The sequence below is a fragment of the Piliocolobus tephrosceles genome, chromosome 2 (assembly GCF_002776525.5).
Source record: "Piliocolobus tephrosceles isolate RC106 chromosome 2, ASM277652v3, whole genome shotgun sequence".
NCBI lineage: Eukaryota > Metazoa > Chordata > Mammalia > Primates > Cercopithecidae > Piliocolobus > Piliocolobus tephrosceles.
In genome coordinates this window covers 43,571,732-43,590,738 of record NC_045435.1, presented here as the reverse complement: position 1 = coordinate 43,590,738, position 19,007 = coordinate 43,571,732, and the positions used below count along the sequence as shown (strand labels likewise).

At 48.1% G+C, this 19,007-nt stretch overlaps 1 protein-coding gene across 1 annotated transcript in view; it reads right to left on the bottom strand.

The window, feature by feature from the left end:
• Nucleotides 1-19,007, bottom strand: part of PODXL2 (podocalyxin like 2) — a 43,265-nt gene that overhangs the window by 2,038 nt on the left and 22,220 nt on the right. Inside the window, exons 3-6 of the mRNA XM_023215451.2 lie at nucleotides 9,117-9,907; nucleotides 7,968-8,042; nucleotides 2,167-2,323; nucleotides 1,567-1,628 (exon numbers count right to left, since the gene is read on the bottom strand). Coding sequence (XP_023071219.1) covers nucleotides 1,567-1,628; nucleotides 2,167-2,323; nucleotides 7,968-8,042; nucleotides 9,117-9,907 — 1,085 coding nt within the window. The remainder of the gene's footprint in view (nucleotides 1-1,566; nucleotides 1,629-2,166; nucleotides 2,324-7,967; nucleotides 8,043-9,116; nucleotides 9,908-19,007) is intronic.

The window sequence follows — 19,007 nt, the reverse complement described above, 5'->3', positions numbered from 1 at the left end:
ATCAGCATCTCAGCAGAGAGAAGCAGGAAGGCGAGTACCACCAGGGACTCCTCAGGTGAGGGGTCAGGGCATTTCCCAGTGCTGAGGCCTAGATTGCACTAGGCCCCCCTTTCTGAGGCCACGTTGCAGCTCTGCCCTAGTTTCTGTGAACCATCTGTATCTCCAGTACTTTTCTCAATTTTTTGTTATCAAGGGTCAGTTTTTCTTGCTAGATTCACCTCAGTATATTTCTAAAGACCCAGCATGACTTTTGGCTAAGTCAGTCTGAATTAAGTGACCAGTAAGGCCAGAATACTCAGGGGCAGCGAAAAGCAGGGTGAGGACTGTATAAAAGGTCAAGGTTAGCTCACACTTCCACCAGCAGCCCCACTGTTCATGGACCCGCGATTCCAGAACTGGGAAGGGCCTCAGTGGCCCTCCAGGCAGTAGAGCAGTGTGGTGAAAGGCCCAGGCTCCGGAATCAGGCTTCCTGCAAAGCCTGGCTCTACTGCTTACCGGCGGTGCCATCTCAGGCAGGTCACCCAACCTCTCCCACTTTGGCTTTCATCTTCCATGGGGACACCATCGGTACTCAACAGGTGCCTCACTTAACTCTCACAACCCCAAGGGGTGGTGGCGAGGACTGAGGGAGAGAGCCTTGCACAGTGTGACGCTCGGTGGGCATTCAACATGCTCACCAGAAAAGCACCACCACCAGGGCCTCCGCTCCCCTGGCACGCAAAGATGAGGTGGAGGACAGGATTATACCACTTATCTCTCCTGCCAAAAGTGGCAGCACCTTCGGGAGTGGAGAGGGCTGATGACAGGGCACTGGACTCTACAGTGAGCAATGGCAGTTTTGGTGGAGATGGTGGCTGTCCTGAAGAAGCGAGATGAGGAACGGAAGGACCCCACAGGCAAGGTGGTGTGAGGAGCAGGAGGACTGGGGGACCCTGCCATCCCATCCAAGCTTGTGTGGCAGCTGGGTAGGAGAGGTTGGCCGGGATGGGCCAGGCAGCCAGCAGACTGCACTGGATGGGGGCACCTCCCAAGATGGCAGGGCTGCCTGCTGGCCCCCAGGTGCCGCATCTCACTACAGCAGGAGTGCAGTGCCTGGCTGTGCAAGCACCAGCAGACTCACACATCCACTCCAAGTCACATGTCCAGGTCTCCCAGGCTTGCTCTTTTGGTTTCTGGAACCCATCACGCTGTCCCCTCCCACCAGGCTGCATGGCGTCTCTGCCACTGTCCACCCGGAAAACTCCCAGTTAACCCTCATTGCCCCCCAGACCCTTCCTCTCTGGGCCCTCTCCTGTCAGCCTCTTAGCACAGCCCCCCGCACCCCCATGGCCCCTTTCTGCCCCTGGCCATTGCCTGCATTGCACCATTGGTTGGTAGCATGCATGTGCACCGTCTGCCCCACAAAACCATGTCTAAGGAAGGCCTGAAGCAAGGGACCCACCCAGAGCACACTCTGTCTTATGCTCCTTTGAACCTCACGATGTGGGCAGCCTCCTGGGACTTTGAGGAACAGAGACAGGAGGGAGCATATTAGAAGCTAACAGGTCCAGGTCCCTGCACTCTTACCTCTTCCAGGCTCCTGCGGATGTCACCCAGCATGGAAAGGACATCTTGAGTGGGCACCACCCCTGGGGGGTAAGAAACACCACTATCAGTGCAGCCATGGCTGAGGTGCCCCTCCAAGGGCTCTGGTCCCGCTCTCCAATGGCTGGCCTGAGCCTCTGCCTCCCTTCCTGGCTCAAATTGCACACAGATCCTCAAGGCACACGCCTCCCCCTCTCCTAGACATGCTTTTCACTGCATCGATTTGTTAGAACATCGATTTGTGTAATACCAGACAGCCACTTGTGAAGCCCACACACTGCCTTCTGAATACACCCCTTCTCCCCTGCCACACCAGGTACAGTGTCCATTCATCTCCCAACTGTGCTGGACTCCACCTCTTCCCCTGCCTCCTGTGCCCATCTTTCATTCTCACACCCCCCTCCTTTTCCCCAGAACCCAAGCTGGTGGGTACGCCTTAACCCCTAAACTAAGTAGCTCAAACTACTGTCCTGGAGTTCCAAGTTTCAAAGCCCTTATGCATGTACTTTTTTCCCGTGGCCCTCAGGGGCCGCCTACCTCCCACTGCCCTCCTGGGCCCTCCCATCGCCTGCCCTCACTCACCCTGCTCGCCCACCAGTGTCATGAGAAGGTGCTGCTCCTTCTCGCTGGGCTTGCTCAGAGAGATGTGCCAGGCCCCGTGGTGGCCGCTGCCATGGCGGGGCAGCACCTCTTCCACCAGGGCCAGGAGCTGGGGCCCCCGGTGCTGCCGGAACACCTCCTACAAGGGCAGAAAGAGCCCCCCGTGTTCAGTGAAGGAGAGGGGCTCTACTGAGCCCTATGCCTCTAGGCCCAGCCCCGTACTCACCCTCAACCCTCTGGCTATTCCCAGAGAGGCAGCTCTGGTCAGCTGTGGAGACCCTTTGAGAGCTGCAAGCCGGGGAATGTGGGAACGCCAAGATGTACACCCATTTGTTCACTTACACCAGGTGCTTCTTCCTGCCCTGGCCTCTAGCCATGAGAAAGTCAAGGGGCCCGTCCCAGAGACAGATGCAGTTGAGTGGTGCGGGGACACACACACACACGCCATGTACAGCCCAGAAACTAGGTACACAGAGTGGTAAGGCCTATGGGAGAACTGCTCCCTGTGCCTAGTGCTCAAGTGCGTGGTGCTGGGGATGAACACACGGGAGGGTGGGAGTGGTGATGGACAAAAGAGGTGTGCACCATGTAACTACCAAAACTCGGGGAGGGGCCAGAAGTGGCAGAACCTGGCTCTCCTCTCGCCTGTCAGCACAGAGATGCAGCCCCAAGCTGGTGAGTGGGGAAAGCCATCTGTGTGCTCTTGTGCAGGTGGTGGAGGCCAAAAGAGCAAACACAGAGATGGGAACTGGAGCCCCTGGAGCTGGGCTGGGACAGAGGGAGGGGCATGAGGAGACCTTTTCTCATCATGCACTCGCTTGTATTGTTGAGGTTTTCTTGACCCTGTATATATGTAATTCCACAATTTAAAACAAAAACAAGAGCCTGGCCTTAAACAGAAACTCAGCGAGTGGCAGGAGCCCAGGCTGGGGCACAGGCCAGAACCCTGCCTCCTGCTTCACGTCCTGCCGTTTGTCCCTGCCCAGCCCCATCTAGGAAGATACCCTCCTTTGGCCCTGTGGCCACTCCTCACTCTGGCTTCTCTCCAGCAGACTTCTCCCTCCTGAACATGCACCGTCACACATTCCCTGCTCCTGCCTCCACAGCCTGCTGCAGATACCTCTCTCCCAGGTGCTCAGCTCTTTCACAGTGCCCTGCTATGCAGCTGAGAGCCAGTGCCACTGGGAGGCACAGGCATCTCACTAGGCCAGCCCTGCAGGATCCCCTGCCACTCCAAATCTCCCTTCTGTTAGAGCCCAGGCTAATGAGCTGTTCCCTAGTTGTCATGCCAACCTAAAGTCTACCAGGGGGACTGAAGTGCTGGGCCTCTGTTCTTTGTTACCATGGCAAATGCCAGGCTCAGGCTCAAGCCTTGGCACTCACTGGTCTAACAGCCAGCCAACTGAGTTCTAAATGTGGGAGAAGATGGGTACCTGGAGATGGCCACAGAGCAGCTAGGAAAGGCCTAGTTCTGTGATGGTTCTTACCTTCTTCACTGATTGAGTATGGGGGGAGAAGCATGCCCACCTCTGCCGGAGCAAGGGTACGTGCACCATGACCCACAGACCGCCGGTTACAAAACAAGCACTCTCCTGCCACATGAAGTGCCTACTCTCTGTGCCGCAGCTCTGTGATCTGCTGTGTTTGCACACCCCACATTTTCCTGGGTACATATGTCAGCCTGGCTTAAGCCCAGAGACCCACAACATCAGTGTGGGAGGATCTGATGACTGCAGATGTCATACCACTTATTATGTAGACAGGAAAACTGAATGTCCATGGCAAGGGGGAAAAGCCCTGACATTGGAATCAAATAAATCTGGGCTCTGGCCAGTGCAGTGGCTCATGTAATCCCAACATCTGGGAGGCCAAGGGAGGTGGATCACTTGAGCCCAGGAGTTCCAACTCCTGCACAGACAACACAGCAAACCCCGTCTCTACAAAAATGCAAAAAAATTAACCAAGTGTGGTGGTGCACATCTGTGGTCTCAGCAACTTGGGAGGCTGAGGTGGGAGGATCACTTGAGCCTAGGAAGTTGAGGCTGCAGTAAGCTGACATTGTGCCACTGTACTCCAGCCTGGGTGATAAAAATAAATAAATACCTCGGTTCAAATCCTGTTTCTGCCATTTGTCAGCTCTCTGTGATGTGAGCAAAAAAAAAAAAAAAAGTAACTCTCTGAGCTTCAAAGGCTCAGATCCTTGCATCTCTACAGTAAGGATTTCTTTTGCCTTCTAGAACTCAAAAACAACACCTCTGGATTTACTACTTTATCTTTCTGCCTCCTCTCACAGGTTTCCTTATTAGACTTCTTTCCAGTTTCTTCTGTGTTACCTGTGACATCTAGGTAAAATAGACGCCACTGAGTTTGCATCACTTTCTCTAGATCTTGAGGGCCGAACTCCTGGAACTCCTGTAGTTCTATCGTGTAAAACTTTCCCCAAGAGACTGCCAGCACTTTTCTCCCTGTCTTTTCCTGAATATGTAGTCTCTGTATAGCCCATCGTTTTTTATGCACATTTATTCCTATCATTTTTCAAACAAGTCAAGGTCATTAAATGCAAAGAAAGGCCGAGGAACTATTCCAGATTAAAGGAGACTAAAGAGACAAGACAATTAATGCAATGCATGACCATGGATTCTATCCCGGACTGGGAGGGAAAAAAATATAAAGGACATTATTGGAACCATGGTGAAATAGAAATAAGGTAGGTGATCAGACAATAGTTTTGTAGCACTGCTAATTCCTGATTTTGACCATTGCATTGTGGTTATCTAAAATATTCTTGTTCTGAGGAAATACAAACTAATATATTTGGGGGTAGGGACAAAAGGAAATAATGTCTTCAACTTTTTCTCAAATGGTTTGAAAAAATTCTAACAAGTGATAAATCTGGCAAAGAAACTAACAAATATGTTGATAAAATATAGTAAGCATTGACTGTTAATAATAATGACTAATGCTCAACATCACCAATCATCAGGGAAAATGCAAATCAAAACCACAATGAGATACCATTTAGGTTGGTGCAAAGGTAATTGCGAGTTTTGTCATTACTTTCAATGGCAAAAAGCGAAATTACTTTTGCACCAACCAAATACCTCATTTCCCTCAGGATGGCCACTGTTTAAAACAACAGAAAAGGGCCGGGCACGGTGGCTCACGCCTGTAATCCCAGCATTTTGGGAGGCTGAGGCGGGAGGATCACAAGGTCAGGAGGCTGAGACCATCCTGGCTAACACGGTGAAACCCCGTCTCTACTAAAACAACAAAAAATTAGCCGGGCGTGGTGGCAAGCGCCTGTAGTCCCAGCTACTCAGGAGACTGAGGCAGGAGAATAGCGCGAACCCAGGAGGCGGAGGTTGCAGTGAGCCGAGATGGCGCCACTGCACTCCAGCCTGGGCGACAGAGCAAGACTCCGTCGCAAAACAAAACAAAACAAAACAAAAAACCAGAAAAGAACAAGTGTTTATGAGGATGTGGAAACACTGGAATCCTAGTGCTGGTGAAAATGTAAAATGGTATAGTCATAGCGAAAAGCAGTATGGAGATTCCTCAAAAAAATTAAAAATAGAATTACCACATGATCCACCAACCCCACTTCTGAGTATATACACAAAAGAATTAAAAACAGAGTCTTGAAGAGATATTTGCACAGCACATTCCCAGCAGCACTATTCACAACAGCCAAAAGATGGAAGCAACCCAAGTGTCCGTGGACAGCTGTGTGGATAAATAATGTGGCATATACATACAACGGAATATTTTTCAGCCTTAGGAAGAAAATTCTGCCACATGCTACCAAATGGATGTACCCTGAGGACATCATGCTGAGTGAAATGAGCCAGATGTAAAATGACAAATGCTGTCTGATTCCACTTCTATTAGGTATCCAGAGTAGTCCCATTCATAGAAACCAAAAGGAGAATGGTGGGTGCCGGGGCTGGCGAACAGATAGTCATTTAATGGGTGCAGAGTTTCAGCTTTGAAAATGAAAAAGTTCTGGGGCTTGGTTCCACAACAATGTGCATATACTTAATACAACTGAACTTATACTTACAAAGGGTGAAATGGGAAATTTTATGTTATGTTTTTTATTACAATAAAAAAAAAATCTACCATAAAAAATAATGACTAATTGAGTGGAGGTCACATATTAGAATAACACAGAAGACAAAAACAGGGAAAACAGAATAAAAGCATCTTAATATCTATGTATTGATTGGCAAAAAGATATGAACTTTAGGCTATATTGTTCAAATATGCACAATTTGCCCAAGGGTCCCAAGTACCCATACTGTGGTCTTTATGTACGTACCATTTCCCAGTGAAGGGAATGAGGGCTCCATGTCTGGGGAGGAAGATGAGCCTGGAATGTCTTATTATTCCAGAAAGCAAGGAGGCAATCAGACACTTAATAGATAGGTCAAAACGACTCAGAGGTCAACTCAAAGAGGCTTTCCCTGACCAAAGATGATGTATTGAGCATCAATAGAAATAATAACTGCAATGGATGAAAACATACATCACTTAGGTGAAGATCCATCAGTATAGTCATGGTGGGGGAAACCAACCTCACTGGGGACTTTGGATTAAACGCCTGTATGTCCCTTCAGTCTTGCCCAGGCCCACAAACGAGAGTAAAGAATTTAAGGCCTAAAACCACAGAGACAAAGCAAAACAGAAGAGGAGACAAGAGCAACACACTGAAAGCAGATGGGTGAGTTAGAATTTCCTAATTTAGCAAACTCTAAAGAGCCAAATCCTAAGCCAAAATGTGGAAAGCTGAGAAGCAGTCAGATGCATACTGATTGACACTCCCCAGATGCCCCGGAATAGGGGCCCTGGTTACCTTTGGAAGAGCAGATGAAAATGCTACTAAAAATATAAGCTAGTCAAAACTTTGCTTAAGAAACGGCTGGGTCCCTAGTTCTTCCCGCAGTGCTGTACAGCCAAGAAATGTCCCTTCTCCCTGGCAGAAGACTGGAAGTTTATTCTTTAAAAAGGATAAAACAGAGGGTCTCTGACCTAGAGTGCATCAGACACAAGTGTGTGCTTTGGGGAGGGAAAAGGTCACGCTGCAAACAGGAAGAGACAGTACGTGAATATTGATATTTATGGATACATATTCATAATACTGAAACACTCAGCCCTCTCTCTCCACCCTGGCTCCCAGAACACTGACAACCAACTTGTTATACTTCCAACAGAACAGAAAGTTCCCTTTTCAAAGACTCTAATCACCTCAGGAGGAAGGACCTAACAATGCTGCCATTACAAATTTCTAAGTGATACGGCCTAGCCAGACCACTCTCATGAGAAGCCGTAGCTGACAAACCCTAGCACCATGCTCAAAGCTTCCAGCCAGTTTTTTGATAGAGAAAGCTGTAAACAAACTCCACCAGACATGTGTGGAGAGCATGTATATATACGAAAAGGCTGAGACCCAAAACGAGGAAAAGCAACCCATACAGGGAGAAAACAACTCTAAAAAAAACAGAAAGGTTTCAATATCACTGGAGAAATAAGATAGTGCACACATGAACAAAGTATTCGTTTAAATTAAAAAGAGAGGGAGGCAAGAACCAAAGAGCCTTCGGAAATTTTAAAATACGAAAGCTCTCTGTGTGTAATGTTGGTGGCTGCTGGTATATCCCTGGGCCACCAAGTGAAGAACTAAGCCTCCTCCTGTGCACTGCTTGTCCCCGCAGCCCACCCTCTGCCCCACCCTGTCCACTGCCTGCAGCCTTTCCCTGCGGTTCGGAGCCTGGCTGGGCACTCACACAGTCTATGTTCTCTGTCATGTTCAGAATGATGTAGTTTTTCCCAGCCAGATTGCTCCAGTCCTTGCAGATCACCTGTGTGAGGAGACAGAAAGCAGGGCGACAGTTATGAAGGCATAGGAAAGGCACGGGGGAAAGAGCCCCAGTCAGAGGCCCTTTGGGAAGCTGGAAGGTGGAGGCCAGCAGAGGTGTATTACAGCAAGGGGCTGCTGATAGCCTCTGTGAGGCACCATGCCGAGGAGTACAAACTCGAATGTCTTTGGGGACCAAGCAGGGAATGTGTTGAGTGAGAGGAGGAGGCCAGGCATTATTCCCAGGAAAAAGGGGGCTATATCAAAGGGGCCAGGCTGCAGAGAGCTTGCCCCACATGCTGGCTTTCAAGGGCAAGTTTATCGCTAATATTCTGGGGCTCCTTTCCTTTCCTTGCAGTGTCAGTGGGTATGAACATTGACTTGTGCCTGCTGTGCACGTGGGTGTCGGTGGGGAGGAGGAGGGTGGTGAGATGGGATGGGGAAAGCACAGGTCAGCCACTAGCTCTAGCTGCTGGTAGAATCAGTGCAGAAGTCTAAGGGTGGGCTGGGTGCGGTAGCTAATGCCTGTAATCCCCGCACTTTGGGAGAACGAGGCGGGTGGATCACTTGAAGTCAGGAGTTCCCGACCAGCCTGGCCAACATGGTGAAACCTTGTCTCCACTAAAAATACAAAAAGTAGCCAGGCATGGTGGCACACGCCTGTAATCCCAGCTACTCAAGAGGCTGAGTTACAAGAATTGCTTGAACCTGGGAGGTGGAGGATGCAGTGAACCGAGATCGTGGCCACTGCACACCAGCCTGGGCGACAGAGTGAGACTCCATCTTGGAAAAAAAAAAACAAAAGAAGTCTAAGGGTGGCAGTGGTAACACCTGAACAAATGAAACCCAGGCCAGGCCACCAAGCTTCTCCGAAGGCCTTTGCAGAGAAGTGTGGGGAGAACACCCATTGTTGGCCCTGAGGTTTGCATCCCCACAAGTTCCATGGGGATCTGCGTGCCATGGAAAGGGCCTCCCTCCTCAACCTGGCAGATCCTGCCCCCATGCCACACCAGCCCTGGGGATGGCCAGGCTCCGTGAAGAAGGTGCGGGGTGGTGGCCCGCATGCCCCTCACTTTACCTGCGTAGAATCCCAGGGTATTCTGGATTGAGCTTCAGCTGCCTGCCCTTCTAGGAGCTGCTGGTTGAGATCTTCTTGCCCCAAGGTAGCAGAGGAAGGTGTCAGTTGCACGTCTCCAGGGGCCAGTGGGAAAGAGGCTGAGGTTCTAGAGCCAAGGGGATCTTCATCTGGGTGCTCGGCCCCACCGGGAGCTGTGGTTTGAAGGAATGAAGGCAAGGCCGGTACCTCCTCCTGCTGGCCAGACAAACCAGCTGCTCCCACAGTGACTTCCTCACTTGCTTCCTGAGGAGCCTCGAACTCTACCCCAAGCCCTGCAGCTGGCAGCACTGTGGCCTCCGCCTCCTGGCTGGTGGAGTCCTGGTCCCCCAGAGTCACTGTAGTTGGGGTGACTGAAGACAGCAGCAAGCTGGGCCCCATGCTGCTCTCTACCTCCACACCTGATGAGGCCTGGTCCCCAGAGTCTTCATGCTTGCTTTTGGTGGCCCCTGGGGTCTGGCTGCTGCTGGTGAGAGAAAAGCCAGGGACCTGAGGCTTGGCTTCTTCTTGGGATCCATTCACAGGGAGCAGCTCCTCCTCTTCCTCCTCTTCTTGTTTCTCTACCTCTTCCTTCTCCCTCTCCTCCTCTTCCTCTTCCTCTTCTTCCTCTTCTTCCTCCTCTCCGGGAGGCATATGCCAGGGAGGCTCAACCAGATTCATCTTGGGCAAGGGAGAGGGGAGGTTTGGCAGTTCTTGAGCCTGGCTGGTGTCTTCAATGGAACCTGCCTTCTCAGTTAAGTCAGGAAAAACATAATCTAAGGACAGAGATGAAAAGTTCATTCACTTGTTTCATCATTTATTGCTTTACTCAGTATTTACTGGGCAGATGGCATAAAAGAACCACAATACACTGAAGGGGCAGAGGTCATCAGGTCATGACCAAGAGGACTAAGAGGTGAGGCCGGGGGAGCAGACTGTGGAGGGACACAGGGATAAGGCTAGTCACTGTTTCCTTTATGATGATAAAATAATACAAATTTATCACCAAAACTCAATGAACACAGGAATGTGGAAAGTTTTGTATACTGTATCCCTCCAAAAGAGCCATGAGTAGTTTGAGGTATATATTCTCCACTGTGTTTGTAATGTGCTTGCTTGTCCTCATCCAGGGATTTCACCAAGAAGATCCCACAACAACCCACTAGGAAAAGTCCCCCTACTCCTTTTCTAGTGAGTCATTATGAGAGTCTTCTTGGTGGAGTTCCCAAAGGAGGTCTGACAGCCCTCTCATCACAGAAGTGAGACCCCTCGATTATGACTATTGTTCCTAAACTGTGCTCTTTTTCTGTAATTTCGGCCCAGACAGGAAATGAAAAAGATGTAGGGAGAGCCAGAGAGAGGCCAGGGGCTGAGTCCGGCAGTTTCCAGGGCCTCCCAGAATGTTCAGGGTCACTGTTGGCAGTGAGAGAGGGGATTTTATTCTCCCTGCCATTCTTGGGAATTACATTTTGAAGCAGAGAAGCTAGGAGACTTCCTGGAGATCAGATTGTTTTCTGGCTTTTCAATGAACCCTAGGCCTCTTCCGAATAACTATGTATGAAAGTTACAGAACAAGTTTTTTGGAAATTCATTCAAAATATCAGAAGCTATATCTAGGAAGCAATTTTTATTGGCTGCCATTTTGTTTCAAAATAATAAATATTGTAGTTTTAAAATACTCTTTAGAAAGGAGAGTGGTGGGAACGCTTTAAGATAGCGAACTAAGGGTATTCATTTACTGCCTCGTCCAAAATTTTTATCAAACGACAAAAAAAAAAATTTTTAACGGTCAAAATGAAGGTAAAAACATTTTAGAGAAATTTCTGGGAACATGGAACGCATCTGAGATTATAGGAACGGATAACCCCTCAGTCAAAATAAACATAGGAAAAAATAGCAGGGGAGGAGGCAGGCTTTCTTACCCAGAGTTAGGAAAAGGCACAACTGTGGGAGCAAGGATGTAGAACACAGGAAGTTCAGAGAACAGAAGGTAATTTTAAAAAATCTAATTAGTATCCTCAGAAAGATTCAAAACTATTGCATCCCTAAAATAAGAGGCCACTAAGAAAATCAAGTAATCTTTAAAAAAGAAAAATCTCTTGGATATTGAAAGTCAATTGTTGAAATTTAAAAATTCAGCAGATTGAAAATTCAAATTTTTAATGGCTGGAAAAAAAAAAAAAGGTCAAGGAAAAGCCTCTAGGGCAAAAGGGAAAAGACAATAGAGAAGAGTTAAAAGATACAGACAACCAATGTAGGAGATCTAATACCTAGTTAATATGATTTCCAGAAAGATAGAAGCAATAAAATGGAGAATAATGGAGAGAAACAAAGAAAAAAAATTTCCAGAGCTGGCAACATGAATTTTCGCATTGAAAGGCTATATCATCAGGGTGAATGATAAAAGGCTCACACCTAGCCTCATTCTCATGTCATTTTAGGATTCTAAGGAGCAAGAGAAAATCTTAACAGCTCTCAGAGAAAGAACAGGTTATCTGTAAAGGAACAAGAAACAGATTATCAAATTATCATGAAGCTTCTAATTAATATCAATAGCCAAGAGGAAGAATTTTAAAATGCATTGAAAAATCTGAGGGATGTTTATTTTGAACCTGAAATTTTATACCCAACTAAACAACTACTCAGGTGTGATTACAAAATAAAGACATTCTTATACATGCAAAGATTTAAAAGTGTTATTATCCACAGATTCCAAGAGATTTGAGTAAGTTCTCTAAGAAATCCAAAAAAGAAGACATGGAAATCAAGAAACATGACAGGAATGTAATGAAAATATATCTCAGGATGGAAACTGTGCAGTAAGCCTGGAAAGCAATTGGTTCAAATTAGAACACAGAGAAAGAGCTCTGAGAAGGATTACTTCAAAAAGAAAAACTGATTGCCTGTCATAAAAAGTATGACTTAGAAGCTGAACAATTCCAGTGACAACTGAAAGCCCACTATAGTATTTAAATCAATAATTAGAATATTCTATCCAGTCCACTTCTGTTAGACTTTTTGAGTAGCAGATCCTCCCCCTCTTCCACCTGACGTCATACTCTGTAGTGAAGTCACTACAGATAAATAAATAAATAAGAAAGAAAGAACAACCAAGGTTCCCAAGATATTTTAAGAAAGCCAGCCTGATGAAGAAGCATGAGGGTGAGACCGTAAAGCAACTGACCTCTAGGAAGAGTCAGTCTACTTAACAAAAGAGAATTCAGAAAAGTTTCTTGTTAATATCTTCAGAAAGATTCAGGAGGAAACCACACCCATAAAACAAGTATATAGAAGAATAAAAATATTTTGCTTCAAGGTAACAACTTTATAATAGCCAGATCTATTCAAAATTAAAATATAATGCATGAAAACATAACTGAAATGGGCTGGATGATTACGTGATAGGAACACTGGTTAACAGAATAGGAGTCAGCTGGGTGCCTAGGAAATACAACATAAATCCTTTACAAGCATATTTCATTATTGGAAGATTAATCTGACAGCAATTTACAAGATTAGGTGAAGGAGTAGATGAATGAAAGTTTAGAGAAGAGTCAGGGAGTCGCTGCAGTGGTTCAGGAGAGATGCATGGCACTGACGACACCGGAAATGATGAGAAAAGAGCAGATTTAAGAGATGACTCTGAAGGAGAAGTAATCAGATGTGTGAGCTGGAGGGCCAACAGGAAGAAGCTGCCGGAGTAGCCAAGCCATTAGTAAAGATGGTGAAGTTCAGAGGAAAGGCATATTGGAAACCCTCAGGACGCACTTAAAATAGCTGATGGATTCAATGAAGCCTAGGATATGGCAGGAATATGGTGGGTGGTGACACACCCACCAGCAGAATCCCACAGGGTGGTGAGGTCCTGGGAGGGCAAGTTGACTAAAACAATCCCTCTACTCCATTTGGTGCTGACTTTCCAAAAGTCAGAGAGAGCACCAGCATCTCCAGAGGGCACCAACAGAACTCCCTCAACTGTGTACAGCCTCTTCAGAGATGCATCATCAGTCACACTGTCGGCAACATGATCTGGGACTCAGCCACTAACTTATCTGTGCACGCAGTGCACGCAAAATATCACTGATATTTTGTTTTGTTTTTGAGACGGGGTCTCACTCTGTCACGCAGGCTGGAGTACAGTGGTGCCATGACAGCTCACTGCAGCCTCAAACTCCGAGGCTCAAGTGATCCTCCTACCTCAGCCTCCTAAGCAGCTGGGACCACAGGCATGTGCCACCACACCCAGCTAATTTTTTTTATTATTTGTAGAGATAGGGTATCTTTACGCTGTGCAAGCTGGTCTCAAACTCCTGAGCTCAAGCAATTCTCCTGCCTCAGCCTCCTGAGTAGCTGGGACTTACTGGCACACACCACCACACTTAGCTAATTTTTTTTTTTTTTTTTTTTTTTTTGAGATGGAGTCTTGCTCTGTCACCCAGGCTAGAGTGCAATGGCACGATCTTGGCTCAACTGCAACCTCTGTCTCCTAGGTTCAAGCAATTCTCCCGCCTCCGGCTCCCAAGTAGCTGGGACTATAGGCATGCACCATCACGCCCAGCTAATTTTTGTATTTTTAGTAGAGACGGGAGTTTCACCATGTTGGCCAGGCTGGTCTCGAACTCCTGACCTCATGATCCACCCATCAAGGCCTCCCAGAGTGCTGGGATTACAGGCATGAGCCACCGCGCCTGACACCTGGCTAATTCTTTAAAATTATTTGTAGAGATGGGGTCTCCCTGTGTTGCCCAGGCTGGTCTTGAACTCCTGGGCTCAAGCGATCCTCCTGGCTTGGCCTGCCAAAGTTCCAGGATTACAGGCATGAGCCACTGCACCTGGCCTGGGCTTCAGTTTTTATCTGGAATGAGGATGATGGTATATATGATTTCTAAGGTTCTTTATATCGCTGGTATTCTAAGCTTTGGATATAGTTCTGATAAATGTGTCTTATATAACACAATGGCATTACAAACAACTCTACTGTCTTAAATAAGAATAAAACAGGATTCGCTAGATTACAAATTCTTGATGCCAAGCAAAGTGATTTTCTTCATCCCTACATTCCCAGCACCTAACATAGTGCGTGGCCCAGAGTAAAAAGGAGAACAACGTGTGTTTGTTGAACTTTTCTGCCTCCTAAACACCAGGGCCTGTGCCTCCAGGGAGTAAGAGGCCTACCTGTCGGCCGGGCGCGGTGGCTCAAGCCTGTAATCCCAGCACTTTGGGAGGCCGAGATGGGTGGATCACGAGGTCAGGAGATCGAGACCATCCTGGCTAACACGGTGAAACCCCGTCTCTACTAAAAAAAAAAAATACAAAAAACTAGCCGGGCGAGGTGGCGGGCGCCTGTAGTCCCAGCTACTCGGGAGGCTGAGGCAGGAGAATGGCGTGAACCCGGGAGGCGGAGCTTGCAGTGAGCTGAGATCCGGCCACTGCACTCCAGCCTGGGCGACAGAGCGAGACTCCGTCTCAAAAAAAAAAAAACAAAAACAAAAACGAAAGAGGCCCACCTGTCACCACACAGACTTCTTCACTGTCTCTATGAATTCCTCTCCTGCCTCTCAAAATGCAGTCCCTTCCAGGGTCAGCCTCTGACTCATCATTTCCACACTTCTTCCTTGGTCAGTGTTTATTCCACAGGCTGCATCTATTTTCTCTATGCTAAAGGCTCCCAAATTTACATCTCCAGAGCTCCTCACTTTTTTCCAGCCTCTCACTCCAGTGACTTGACAAATCACTAAACGCTTGCTCACTAGCACTTGGAATCAGCAGTCCTTTCCCACTTTCTTACCAGCTCTCAAAATCTAAAATTATTCCTTTTCTTTTTACTGTGTGGTCTCAGTTCCACTGCTTATCAGCTGTATGATCTTGGACATGTTGCTTAACCTCCACGTGTCTCCCTTTCCTTAAGTGTTAAATAACAATAGTACCTGCCACACAGAGCTGTGGTCAGGGTTCAGTGAGGTGACCCTGTGCACAGTCCACAGAGTAAACACTCAGTTAATTGTGGGGGGTCCTCTACCTCCTCCTGCTATTATTATTATTATTTGAGACAGAGTCTCGCTCTGTTGCCCAGGCTGGAATGCAGTGGTGTGATCTTGGCTCACTGCAACCTCCACCTCCCAGGTTCAAGCAATTCTCCTGCCTCAGCCTCTAGAGAAGCTGGGATTACAGGCACCCACCACCATGCCTAGCTAATTTTTGTATTATGGCTGGGCATGGTGGCTTATGCCTGTAATCCCAGCACTTTGGGAGGCCAAGGGAGTGGATCACCTGAGGTCAGGAGTTTAAGACCAGCCTGGCCAACACGGTGAAACCCCATCTCTACTAAAAATACAAAAATCAGCCAGGTGTGGTGGTAGGTGCCTGTAATCCCAGCTGCTCGGGAGGCTGAGGCACGAGAATCGCTTGAAGTCGGGAGGCAGAGGTTCCAGTGAGCCGAGATTGCACCGCTGCACTCCAGCCTGGGTGACAGAGTGAGACTGTGTCAAAAAAAAAAAAAGAGAGAGAGAAAGAAAAATTTGTATTTTTAGTAGAGACGGGGTTTTGCCATGTTAGCCAGGCTGGTCTCAAACTCCTGACTTCAGGTGGATCCGCCCACCTCGGCCCTCCAAAGTGCTGGGATTATAGGCATAAGCCACCGCGCCTGGCCATCTGCCTGCCATTATTATTATTAAAGGAGTTATTACCTGGTAAAATCGTAACAGGAAAAGTGGAAGTGTTCTCCACAGAATGAGGAGCAGCATAAACACTTGAGTTTTTATTTTTCATTTTTTATACTGAATATAACTAAAGCCTAAGCACTTGAGTTTTTTTTTTTTTTTTTTTTTTTTTGAAATGGAGTCGTCTCGCTCTGTGGCCCGGGCTGGAGTGCAGTGGCGGGATCTCAGCTCACTGCAAGCTCCGCCTCCCGGGTTCACGCCATTCTCCTGCCTCAGCCTCTGGGAGTAGCTGGGACTACAGGCTCCCACCACCTCGCCCGGCTAGTTTTTTTTGTATTTTTTTTAGTAGAGACGGGGTTTCACCATGTTAGCCAGGATGGTCTCGATCTCCTGACCTCGTGATCCACCCGCCTCGGCCTCCCAAAGTGCTGGGATTACAGTCTTGAGCCACCGCGCCCGGCCAGCACTTGAGTTTTAAGTCAAAGAAAATCCAGGAAAAAGGGTAGGGCAGGAGGGGATTGGTCATCTGTTGACAAGTGTAAATATGATCTTAATATTACAAATGTCCTTAAAACAGAAACAGAATTACTGGGAGGCCTGATGGGAGCACACACTAGGAACCAGTGGGGTAAGGGGCGTCTGTGTGGGCAGCTGCAGGGCAAACACCGGAAGTGTGAAAGCAGGGGTCCCAGGAGAAAGCCCGTAAGACTGGATCCAAATGTGAGTTGAGAATAAAGAGTGAAGAAGCCAGGCTTTACCCAGGAGCAGAGCCAGTCCACAGAGTAAACACTCAGTTAACTTCTTACGATTCACTAAGAAGATACAGCATCACGTCCACAATATGCCTGCCAAAAATGCAGAGCCTGAATCTGACCATGGGAAAATTTGAGACAAACTGAAATTGAGGGGCAATCTACAAAATAACTGGCCTATACTCCAACAATGTCAAGGTCATGAAAGACAAAGAAAGACTAGAGGGTTTTCCAGAATAAAAGAGACAAAAGAGACATGCTGACTAAATGCAGTACATGATTCTGGACCGGACAGTGGACTATGAAATCCTGCTCTTTTTTTCTTTTGCTATAAAAGACACTATTGGGAAAACTGGCAAAGTTTGAATAAAGTTTGTAATTACAGAAGCATATCATATCAGTGTTAATTTCCTGATTTTGATCATCCTACTGTGGTTTTTAGCAGAATGCTTTGTTCCTAAGAATGCACACTGAAGTATTTGGAGCAAAGGAGTAACTGCAACTTACCATCAAATGGTTCAGCAAGAAGTACAGATCTGCGTCTCCATATGCATACATGCACACATACACAGTGACAAAGCAAATGTAGCAAAGCGTTAATAATGAGGGAATCTGAGCAAGGGGTGGATGGAATTATTCTTGCAACTTTTCTGTAAATTGAAATTTTTTAAAAAATAAGGAGTAACAGAGAGAGTTTGCACATGTGAGAGACACTTTCTTTTTATATTTTATTTTATTTTTTTAGATGGGAGTCTTGCTCTGTCACCCAGGCTGGACTGCAGTGCCACGATCTTGGCTCACTGCAACTCCCACCTCCTGGGTTCAAGCAATTCTTCTGCCTCAGCCTCCTGAGTAGCTGGGACTACAGGCACATGCCACTATGCCCAGCTAATTTTTTGTATTTTTGGTAGACACGGGGTTTCACCATGTTGGTCAGGCTGGTCCTGATCTCTTGACCTCGTGATCCGCCTGCCTTGGCATCCCAAAGTACTGGGCTTACAGGAGTGAGCCCCTGCACCCGGCCTGAGACACTGACTTTCACTACAAGCCAGTGAACACGCTTGAGCTGTCCAGAGGGGAACAGAAACATGGCAAGGGACAGGGCAGGCTATCCTGGCTGAGAGCGCAGAGCACTGTGGCAGGAAGGAGCCACACCGCCCTGAAGCAGGTGAGACAGTCTTGAGAGACAGGGAGGAAGGTGCTTTTCCCACTCAGGTGTCCAAGGAATATAGATCAGGCTTCCAGGAACTCGCTGTGTTGAGAGGGGAGAGGAAGCCTCAGCAGGCACTTTGGAGGTGAAAAAGGATCAAATCGACAATGGAAGAAGAGAAACAAAGAAGTGAAGCTGAGCAGGAAAAGGAGGGAGATGGAGATGAGGAGAGTAAAGAGAGGGGATAGGCAAGAGGAGAGGGAGGAGAGAGGGGACAACGACAGGGCTCCCTGCCCTCCCAGCCTGCCCTCAGTGACCCAGGGCAAGTCCTTGACACCCGCACCCTCAGCCCTGCTGCTGTGGACAGCTGTGATTCCAGAAGGAGAGTCTGACCAGCTGAGCGCTCCAGGGAATACCTTCCTACTCCATCCACTCAGGAGAAAGGTCCCTCCATGAAGCCCTTTTAGTTTGTAGCCAAACCCCAAAAGCATGTCTGGGACCAAGGTGTACCTCCAGAGGCCCACACCTGGACACAGGTGTAAGGAAGCAGAGTCGCCCGGGAGATGCACTGGAGACACGTGGAAGTCTAAGGGCTGGTTCCATGGATTTGTCCCTGTTGTCAGGAAGAGCTGGGGCACTGAAGGATGAGAAAGGTCGTCCAAGACTCAGGCCCTCCAGGGAGAGGCTTGGGCTGGGCCTCGGAGCATGGGAAGCCACGAATGTCTAAGCTGCAGCTTGGAAGTCACCTGGGGCAGTCCCCCTCACTGCACAGGAGAGCCCTGGAGCACCTCCCGGATTGACTGCAGGATAACCTTAGGCTCCTGGGCTCCTGACCCTCCTGGAACTGCTGGGAATGGCACTGTGAAGTCACAGCCCCCCCTGGTGGCTCTACACAGAAACCACATGTTCCCCAGAGCCCTCAGAACAGTTGGGTCTCCAAATCCCAGACTCGGGGATTTTACAGGTAGACAGAGGCCCTGCAAGAGCAAAGGGCCCATCTCTCGCCTTTTCCAGATGAGGGAGCACAGGAGGGGAGGATGCTTGCTCTAAGTTGTGATACTAGACTTGTCACAGTTGTAAAGTTGTAAGACTCTTAGACTCTTGTGTGGTTAAAGTCAGTGTCTTTTGACACATCCTGGTCATTTAGTCCAGCACCCAGGCTTGGCTTGGGATGCTAGAAAGGAGCAAGCTGACAAGCAGAATCATGACCTCTTCCCAGTCTGCCTGCACCTTTGTGGCCACAGCCAGCCTCCTTAAAGCTGGGCTTGAATCACAAGAGTGGTTGGCGTTAAGAGCCCCAGGCCAAGCTTCAGGG